The sequence below is a fragment of the Contarinia nasturtii genome, unplaced genomic scaffold (assembly GCF_009176525.2).
Source record: "Contarinia nasturtii isolate CC-2019 unplaced genomic scaffold, AAFC_CNas_1.1 Cnas_scaffold_1182, whole genome shotgun sequence".
Lineage (NCBI taxonomy): Eukaryota > Metazoa > Arthropoda > Insecta > Diptera > Cecidomyiidae > Contarinia > Contarinia nasturtii.
Window position 1 is genome coordinate 225,808 of NW_022198526.1, and position 10,564 is coordinate 236,371.

General features: G+C 35.2%; 2 protein-coding genes across 2 annotated transcripts; both read right to left on the reverse strand.

The window, feature by feature from the left end:
- Window positions 1–34: 34 nt before the first annotated feature.
- Window positions 35–1,673, reverse strand: LOC116344913 (endoplasmin-like). The gene is made up of 4 exons (XM_031773774.1): window positions 1,456–1,673; window positions 1,187–1,291; window positions 980–1,062; window positions 35–793 (listed from the first exon to the last, which is right to left on the reverse strand). Exons 1-4 carry the CDS (start codon window positions 1,502–1,504, stop codon window positions 35–37), a joined length of 996 nt encoding a protein of 331 aa, XP_031629634.1. The 5' UTR covers window positions 1,505–1,673.
- Window positions 1,674–2,248: 575 nt separating this feature from the next.
- Window positions 2,249–10,423, reverse strand: LOC116344901 (cyclin-G-associated kinase). The gene is made up of 11 exons (XM_031773758.1): window positions 9,743–10,423; window positions 9,023–9,378; window positions 8,790–8,915; window positions 8,394–8,732; window positions 6,315–6,459; window positions 5,660–6,249; window positions 5,297–5,598; window positions 4,850–5,232; window positions 4,240–4,781; window positions 3,438–4,169; window positions 2,249–3,344 (listed from the first exon to the last, which is right to left on the reverse strand). Exons 1-11 carry the CDS (start codon window positions 9,873–9,875, stop codon window positions 3,237–3,239), a joined length of 3,756 nt encoding a protein of 1,251 aa, XP_031629618.1. The 5' UTR covers window positions 9,876–10,423; the 3' UTR covers window positions 2,249–3,236.
- Between the last annotated feature and the right edge of the window lie 141 nt (window positions 10,424–10,564).

The following is a 10,564-nucleotide window of genomic DNA, read 5'->3' on the forward strand; positions in this document are numbered from 1 at the left end:
GCTTTCTATATTGGTTGAAAATATACCAGACCATTTACTTATATTGATTATAGTTTACCTTTGCATCTTCTTCATCTACGTCTTCAATAACTTCATCTTCAGATTTATCTTCTGGTTTTTCTGGTTTTTCCTCTTCGATAACTTCCTCTTCTTCAACGGTTCTGCTTGACCACAAGTAAATTGGGAAATTTATGAATTGCGAGTATTTCTTAATTAAACCTTTGATGGTATCTTCTTCTAGAAAATCGGCGGCCTCATCTTTAAGATACAATGAGATTTGTGAGCCACGTTTCAATGTATTTTCACGTGGATCTTTGATAATTGAAAAGCTGCTCGAATCACTTTCCCAGATGCGTTGAACATCAGCATTATGTTTTGACGTAACAACAACACGGTCGGCAACCAAGAATGCCGAATAGAAACCAACGCCAAATTGTCCAATCATATCATTAGCACTTGTTTCTGAATTGTCTTGAACCTTTGACAAGAAATCGGCAGTACCTGATTTGGCAATTGTACCGAGATTTGTGGCCAAATCTTCTTTGGTCATACCAATGCCAGAGTCGATGATGTGCAACACTTTGTTCTCTTTGTCTGCTTTCACTTGAATGTATAATTCAGAATTGGTTTCGAGTTCTGTATTGTTGGTCAAAGACAACATTCTAATTTTGTCAAGGGCATCGGAAGCGTTTGAGATCAATTCACGCAAGAATATCTCCTTATTACGGTACAACGAGTTAATGATCAATTTCATCATGCGGCTGACTTCGGTTTGGAAGACCTTTTTCTCCGCCTGCAACAACAACAACAACGAACAAAATCGTAACAAAATATTTGAAACACTTAAAAGGGGCGTGTATTTTCCACGTAATCTCATATAACATCGTTAAGATCGATCGATAGTCATCAAAAAAAGCAAATTGTCAATTTTTTTTCCATTTTTCAATAAAAATAAACCAAAAAAATGAGCTAATCATACCTTATCTCGCAATTCTTTGATTTGTGCCACGTTCAATTCATCAACTTTGATAGCTTCTTCTTCACGTTTTACGGTGTTAGAATCTGAAAAAAAAGAAGAATTAATTAAAATTCATGATATTTCAGTCAATTTATTTACTTGAAAAAAATACAAATTCATTTCAGATTAAAGCACAAAAATTCGCCACAAAAATAAAATTTACATTACCTGTTGAACCTTGTTTATCTCCCACATAATTTGGATCAATATTGACTTCTTCAACTTTAATCGCATCCTCCTCCTCACCAGCAGCAGCAAATACTGGGCCTAATCCTATTAAGAAAATTGCAGAAACCAATTGAAAAAAAAAATCACTCGAAATAGAAATGACGAGTTTCTTCGTCTTTTCTCGAATGTTCTATAATGAACAAACCGCTATTGCTCACACATTGATGATAACAGTAACACGTATTACTTTAGATTTAAATTGAACTTACCAGCAGCCAGCAGAAAGATGCCCACAGTTAAAAACAATAAATATTTCATATTTTCTTGATTTATGAAACTTGACTTCAATCAAAGAAAGAAAAATGTCGCGAACGACTGAACAACTGAAAACACAAAACGATTCTGATGGTATGATTTGGATGAGCGACCGCGCCGTACAAGTGGACGAATTCAAAAGAAGTTGTCAATATTTTTCGCAGCTTATACCTTTCTAGCAGTACCGAACAAACAAACCCTATATGCATTACGTGTATTTACAAATGGCTCATTCTGATTGGTCCAAATAATTGTTTCAAATCCGCCATATTGTGGGACATTTCACATTGACAGCACACACTCATTAATATGTGGGATATATTTTTTTAAAACTGTTTTGACGTGGCGCCACATTCAAACCGGGTTATCACCAAACCGCGGGTTTTTACGTTCGGAAAAAAATGTGTTCATTGCCCACAAATAAAAAAACACAAGTACTTTTATATATTCATCAATATTATTCTTATATACATAACAATTTTAACATGCATCTTAAATGCTTGAGCATTTTATAAGTCTGAAACACGCTTGATAGCATAGCATATATCATTTATAATTATATCCAATTTATTCTTTTAACATGTTTGCTTTGTTAATTTTTTTTTCAACGATAAATGTTTGAAAGATTATCATATATCATATACGAAGTGATAATTAGATATTTACAAAGAAGAACTTAGGAAGGTAGAATTTATATGATTGCAAAAAAATATAAGTTGTTTTCAAATTGACTTAAGGAATTTATTGTTTAAACAAAATAAAAAAGGATGATTTTTTTTTTTTCATTCAAAATGAAGAATTTCATATGGACAACAACTAGTGATTCATTAGTAATGAACTGATCGGAAATGATTATATTCAATTGAACTATAATGAGCATTTGGAATCGCAGATTTATTAATAAACCACATGAATTCCATGTGATTTTATTTGTGATGTGATTTGTAAATTTTATTTTAAATGATCACATATCTATTGAAAATATCGAGAGGAGAGTATGTTTTTATTCAGACATTACTCAGCCATAAGCGCTGAATAACATATTCTCTTCTCGATATATTCAATAGATATATAGAAAATGCCCATTGCTATTGCAATTTTTAACAGTTTTTCAGTTTTTTACTTGTGTAAAAGCACAAATCTTTTAAAGAATTTTCAAAAAATGGATTTTCCCAATAATGAGTTGTGATCAAGGGTATGACATGCTATATAAAATGTTGGCGAACAAAAACCTTACAAATTTGTCGGAGTAAACCTTATAATTCTATGAACAAAATTACACAAATATGAGATAGTCAATACGAAATTTGTAATTCAGATTCTATCCTGGAGATGGAGTTATGGTTTGGCACGTCGCCATGTCTCTCATAAACGTGCCATTCCCTTGGTTGTGATGTTTGATCATCATTGCTTTCATACACCAGAACAGAATGCGATAAATAATTGCACATAAATTTTTCTCTAAATCTACAAATTTGAATTTATACGTCCTTTTATTCACACTAATTTTGTTTTCGATAAATTCTTCACTTTTCAGGAATGTTTGAATAAGGAAATCTTCTAGAGATTTTGAAAACTTGTTTTTTTTTTTAATAAACGCTGAATATGTAAAATATTTGTGTTTTTTAATGGGTCATAAATAACTTTCATTCTGTTGCAAAAATCAGCGATGTTGCTTTACACTTATACATTAATATTTCTATAGTCGGTTTTTTGTTTAGGTATATTCTTTTCTTTAAGAAAACATATTTTGTTGTGCCGAATCATTTTCAAAGTCAGACCATGCATTATTCAACTCCATAAATACCATTTTTGCTATTGTTTCGTTATCGGTTCCCGCTTGCTGCAAAATATCAAACATTTCATATTTTCTATGAGTAACATCTTTTAAAGAAATGATAACAAAAAAAAAACACTGTATGTCGTTGCAATTTACCTTGTCTGGGTGAACAGCTAAGCATGCTTTTCTGTATGCCTTTTTAACGTCTGCTGGAGTAACTAATTGATGCATTTCGCATTTTTGCCACTTCGAATCTGTCCATAGTATAGTGTGCATTGAACAGAGCAATGCTCGTATATTATTTTTCTTTCCTTCGGTCCATTCCATAATTCGGAGTTTATCTGGATCCATGTCTTTGATGAGCTCCTCTTTTCTCATTTCGTTAATTGAACGTGGACCGCCTTGAGGTTTTGTCGCAAAATTGTAACCCTGTTGACCAAGAATATCAGCAAATATGTCATCGCCGCCGCCACCACTTGTTGTTGTTGATGTGGTTGAAGATGCTGTTGTTGTTGTTGTTGCCGTCGCTGTGGCACCATTTTGTTTTGGCTTAGTTTCAAAATGTGATCGACTATAATCCGGTTTCAATGGTGGTGGCGGCTGATTATCAACTGGAGTTCGGTGAGATTGTTGTATCAACGACGGAGCTGAATTGGCATTTGGGACAAAACCGCCAAATTGATGTGTCGGACTGGAAAATTTTGGACTCGTGCCAGCTGCTGTGCTGGGTTTCGATGACGATGATTGTGGTGAACCACCCCAATTCAAATTTAAGCTCGATGCCAAATTGGCTATGTCACCGAATGGGTCTTTTCTCGTTTGTTGTGGTATACACGGTGGTTGTTTAGCTTGTGATGGTGATGTTTCGGAGCTTGTGGGTCTCAGTACCTAAAAACAACAGACGAAATAAAACTTTTTTTTAGCAAAAAAAAATGAAGAAATTGTTAAAAACACATACATCGGCATTGCCACCGAACGCACCACCACCGCCAAATGGATCGAAATTTATGTTAATACAGCTCTGTGCTGTTGAATTTGAAGTTCCATTCACATTCAATCCGATGCTACTTAAATCATGCAAATTTGAATTTTTTGCACTATTTGTCGTTTGTCCAAATGAACCGAATATATCATCTAATCCTTGCGGCTTGGCCTTTGATTCCGATAATAAGTCTGGCATCGCACCATTTCCTTGAGATTCAGCTGTTTCAAATGAACCCAGCAGGTCAAAACTGGCCTCTTTCGGTGGAACGTTAGTATTGTTACTGCTTCGCGGCAACATATTTAATAAATCTACCTCGGGCTGTGTAACAACTGGTATAGGATTAGCATTAGTCGATTCCAGATTTGAACGTTCAGTTTCATTTGCGTTTAAATGGGAGGGAATAGGTGGAATCGGCCTTGGAGGTGCTGGTTTTGCTGGTGACTCTGAAGAGCGATTCGGTGCTGGATTTGATGGTCTTGGTGGTGCTTCGAATGATTTTGATGTTGGCTTTGAAACTGTTGATAGAAAAAATGGCGTTAAACAGTCGATGGTGCAAAACTAATGCGTAAACAGGATTACTTACTGAAATTGTCAACAGTTTCATCAAATTCGAGTTGTGTACTGAATAGAGTTATAGGATTTCGCTGCGATTTCAATGGAATCCATGGACAATTTGAAGCAGGTGGTCTTTCTGTGTCTTGTACATCGATCGGAACAGCAACATTAAAATTCATTGGAATGTGCTCGTTATCTGGCAAATCATCCAGTTCAGATTTATCAAGTTGCAATAATGTTTCTTGTTCGTGAATATATCCGGTGTGCATTTGAAATTGACACACTTTTATTCCTTGCGGTTTACCGATTCCCTTTAGAGCATTTCGAGCATGGTACAACGTTACGCAAAAATCACCGCAAATTGTTGCATTCAAATTAACTTGTATTTTTCCCTCACTTGCGTGATATAATCTGAAAGTGGACATATTTTTTATTGTTGATTTTTTTTAGCTTTGTTTGAAATTTAAAAAAATACCTCATTTTATCGTATTCTTGAATTGTCGACAGAATCACTTTGTCATTGCACATAACTTCGACATAGAGTCGACAACCGTCTCTTGCTTTTGTCATTCTGGGAACTGGAGTGCACGTAACTGATTTCAGTGTAATCGGTTTGAAATGTGGTAGATGTGGAGTTGAACGAACGATATCGGCTAAATAATAGAGATATCGAATCTCCGATGGCCGCAAATTTGGGGGAACACGACGAATTGCAAATATTTGAAGTGCATCTTCTGGCTGCTGAACCAAATTTGCGTAGATTAATAAAGCACAAGTCTATATGAGACAAAAAAAATTATTCAGAAATTAAAAATGATCGTACAATGCAATTTATTACCATTGATGCGGCGGCAGTTCGATTATTGTCGGAACTCTGAACGATGACAATGGATTTTGGGTCGGCGCTCAAAAAGCCATACATATCTTCGACTAGTGAATACATGCCTTGCAAAAGTGGTGCCCGATTGTTCAGTGGAAAAATAAAGCTACCTTCTACAGTTCGTACTGGAGGCGGTAAACGGGAACACGACCTCGGACCGAAATTGTATATACTCACTTTGCCCAATGAATATCGGTTTTCAATGTATATTTTTACATCTTCGATATTATTTGTCTTATAGGTTGATTCCAATCCTTCCGATGGACACGGCATCACAAGTATGCGTGATGTGATTGTACTAATATCCAAATCAGTTCGTGTAATCGTTTGTTGTACCGATTGTATAACTTTCGACGATGTATCTTTTAAATTTTTGAACAAACTTCCGGCACCGCCTTTAATCGAGGAGAATGAGAACAGACCACTGGCACTGGATGAATTGATGGTATCATGAGCGACATGCTGAGGAGGTGGCACTGAATGTTGTGGATTTCGAGTCACCGTTGCTGGGGAGCTGGTTGGCCGTGGCGGTGGAATATTTCGATTTGCTGAAAAAAGGAAAAGACGTTCAGCATCGTTTTTCAAATGAAAATTGAACAAATTATAGTCTTGCCTGCATTATTATGATTGACAGGTGCAGGTCGCGGTGGTGGTGGTCGATTTGGTGCGTTATGAATATTGTTGCTTTGAGTATTTTGAGCGGTATGCAGTGGACTTGGATTTGGAGTCATATTTGGTGGTGTTTCAATCGGTTTACCCTGAATTTCAAAAAGTATTAGCATTTTTTTTTATTGTAATGTTATGCGGTAGACTTGAATTCCATTACTTTACAATTCCTTTGATTCTTTTTCCATTATCATCATTCACAATAATTCTATATTATGTGCAATGAGATTTTTCAAATGACAATGTCGATGCGATGATGATTATGATGGTAACAGAAATGTATGTGAGATAGAAAGACAGTGTGTGTGTGTGTGTGTGTGTGTTTATCTGGCCGAATGAATGCATGAGTGAGTAAGAGATGATTGGGAAACCATTGGAAATGTATGAAACTATATAGTTTGACCGCACACAAACGCACACACATTGGAAAAAAACAGATTGTTGACAAATATTTTTGATTTGCTGTGTAGTAGAGAGATGAGCCGGTGTAAACACATCAGCATCAGAGCAACGTCAAAGCGACATTACATTGGGCAGCGAACGGACTGACTTACAAGAGCAGTAACACACACACAAAGAGAGAGAGAGAGAGAGAGAGAGAGAGAGAGAGAGAGAGAGAAAGAGAGACACACATTTTGGTGAGTTGATTTGAATTCTGTAATAAGTGCTAATGTTTGATAAATTTGTGTGTATATTATTTTAGCCAGCCAGTGAAAAGAAGATGTGTTCAGTTTGACGCTACGAAGAACCAAAAAACTACGTTTGAATTGCAAAAGGATTGAAATTTTAAGATACACACTCACCAAGCCAAAACGATTGCTGTTACTACGCAATAGTGCTAGCAATACGTTCGATTGTTTTCCAATTCGAACAAATCAACATACCGTTACCGGCATGTGTAAACATGAAAATAGAACTATACAGAGCTAGTAGCCATTGCATATTGATTCAAAGTGAGACTCGCATCAGCTGCAGACATTGAACAACAATCGAAGTGATCGGAAGCATACAATATTTTGTCTTCTTAATCCGTTGATACAGTTTAGTTTTAAAACATTTATTATTCAGTGAAAATCATCGACGAAAAAGTTTTGTTTAAATTGTGCTGACAACTCAATAAAAATTTGTCATCGAACACTCGCATTTCCTGAAATCACACTAATAATACGTCCGAACAAAACAACATACCGTTAACGGCATGTGCAAACATGAAACTAAAACTACAGAGCTAGTAGCCATGGCAAAGTGAGATACGCATCAGCCGCAGACATTGAACAACAATCGAAGTGATCGGACGCCTACATTATTTTCTCTTCTTGATCCGTCGATACAGTTAGTTTTGAAATATTTATTATTCGGTGAGAATCGACAAAAAAGTTTTGTTTAAAGTGTGCTGCTGAATTTACTTGACAGAAGATGAAACGACGTCGCAAACCAACTTCTGTTCAACGGAAAAAAACTTTGCCGAGTTCGGCAAAAAAGCCATTGAAACGGTAAAATCAAATGAGAGCAAAACGAGGTGAAACAAAGAATAAAAAAATAGAAATATTCACCGTGGTGATGACACTGAATCAATTTTTGCGCGATGAAAAAGTTTTCCTAGACAAACACGTCTGAGTGATTTATACATGTTGAATCATCTGCCGATGCCAAATTTCCATTATTATAACAACAATTAAAATCAACAATCAAAAATATAAGCACGGACGTCTACGCGAATATTCTCATAATGAGAATCTCATTGTTTCAAACAATGATACCAAGACGTAGTAGTGGACGATGCTAACAAGTACTAGAAATAGTAAGCATATTAATTTTTCTCTTTTTCACAGTGATCAACGATCTCAACACTACAATGAAATCTTAAATTTAAGCAATGTTGTTGTTGTGGTCATTGATTTACTTTACATAACTTTAAAAAATATACTCTCTTTTTTTAATTTCATTTCCCATTACGTTCCATTACGCATTGATTAATTTCCATTTTTTTCATTCTTTTTTTCTGATCAACTCTAGGTAGACTTACATTCAATTTGAGGGGTCCTCTCAGTGGCCAACCTTTTGTTTCTGAGATTGCTCCGAGTCTATCCAGAACCATCGATACATCGAAACGTTTATTTGGATCAACTTGGAGGCAGCCTTTGATTATATCGTGAAAACAGAGGTATCTCGAATCACCTGGTAGTTTGAAATTTGCATTGACTATTCTCAATTTGGCCGAATCTTCGAATGGATGCTTTTGAAAACATAAGTAGTAAAGGACACAGCCCAGCGCCCAAATATCACTCTTTGGGCCAATTTCATGATTTGACCATAAATCTAATTGTTCGGGACATCGATACATCGGTGTTGTTATAAATGCCAACTGAAAATCGAGAATTATTAATCTTCAATATACAGAAACTAATAAATGTAAACTCACTTGATCTTCCAGCATATCACGTTGTTGTGCTGACCACGAAACATCTGGTGTAAATGAATCCGTTGTAGCCGATCCAAAATCACATAGTTTCAATTCGCCATCGGTGGTCAAAAGGAAATTTTCTATCTGTAATCCAACGCATGTGAAATTTATCAATCGTACAGCAAAAAACAATTGGTTTTATTTATTTTTATTCATATGTAACAATTAGAAAACAAAAATAAACAGCCCACCTTAATGTCTCTGTGCGTAATGGGTGGATTTTGGTTATGCATATGCGAAATACCTTTACTAATTTGATAAATAATTTTCAATACGGTGTCGGGCTCGAACGTTGTGCCCATGCAATCTATCAATGAGCCGCCTTTGCATAGTTCTGAAACTAGCAGATATTCAGCACTATTCGTGTGGTTGATAAACGATGCGGCAACATATTTAACTATGTTCGGATGTCCCGATAACTGTTTATGAAAGTTTAATTCACGTATAATATTGTCGCAGGCTTGCCTATCAGAGCCTAGTAATCGTTTCAATGCATATTCTGTTTCGTTTTGAATGTCTTGCACAACATACACAAAAGCGAAACCACCTACAAGAATTAAATGTGAAAAAAAAGCATTTATAAAATTGATTTTTTATTAACAAAATGTAATAGACATTAAAAAACAGTTATGATTTTATTGTTCAAAGAGTGCCAAGGTTAAAGTAGCTGCATGCCAACATGCAATTTTTTTTGTTTATATAAGCTTCTTTTGAATAGTCAATATGTACAGGAAATTTTCTTAGTTGGATTTGTTCAATGTCATTTTCATGATAAATGGACAATTGGCATCGAACAATACAAAGAACACTTGTGACAACAACAACAACAACAACAACAACAATAAAAGAAACATCATTCGGTGACAATTCTGAGGCAATCATTTCATAGAGTAACATAAATATCCACCAACCTTCTGCGATTACACGTTTTACACGAAGTTTCACAGCACCAACTTCAACAATTTGTCCGATGAATTCATCGTCGCTGCTAATTATCGGACTCGTATTAAAGTATCCCATCGCAGATTTCAATAAATCACTCATTTTACTTGTTTTATCACTAAATCGGTTTGAACTTTATTGTTTGCAATTTTTCGTTTAAAAAAAAAATCGTGTCGTACAGAATTGTATTATTTTTCAATTCAATATCTATTATGATTTAAACAGAATATAGTTTAATTTAGACGGAGTGTGAACATCGTTCCAAGATACAGATAAATTGGAAAAACATCTACTTAAACAAACACTTAATATAGACAAATGCCAGATTTTAACGTTAAACAGAAAATCTTTTTTTTTCTCTTTTTTAATCGCCCTGCACTCACATACAATAATTCCTCCATGAATGAGTGAATAAATAAGCCCAAAAGTCAAGAGCAAGTGAGTTTTGATTTGTCGTATTCTGTCTATTTTGTCTATTCAATGTACGAGAGTTAGTAATCAAAAGCGCCATATTGTCAAATCAAACAAAACTCCCACTTTTTCATATGAATTGAATACAATGAAACAGGGTGACCGAAGACACAACATAGCAATTCACATATTTTCAAAGAAATTTATTTGCATTCCCGAATAGAGCACGATTTTTTTGAGGAAACAAGTGCACGGACACAACGATAAAACATTGAAACAAATTCAATTCATAACAATCCATTTTGACAGTTCGTACAGTCGTCACACACACACATACACACACATACACAGCCAGACACGTAAAAGACAAAGACCAACAC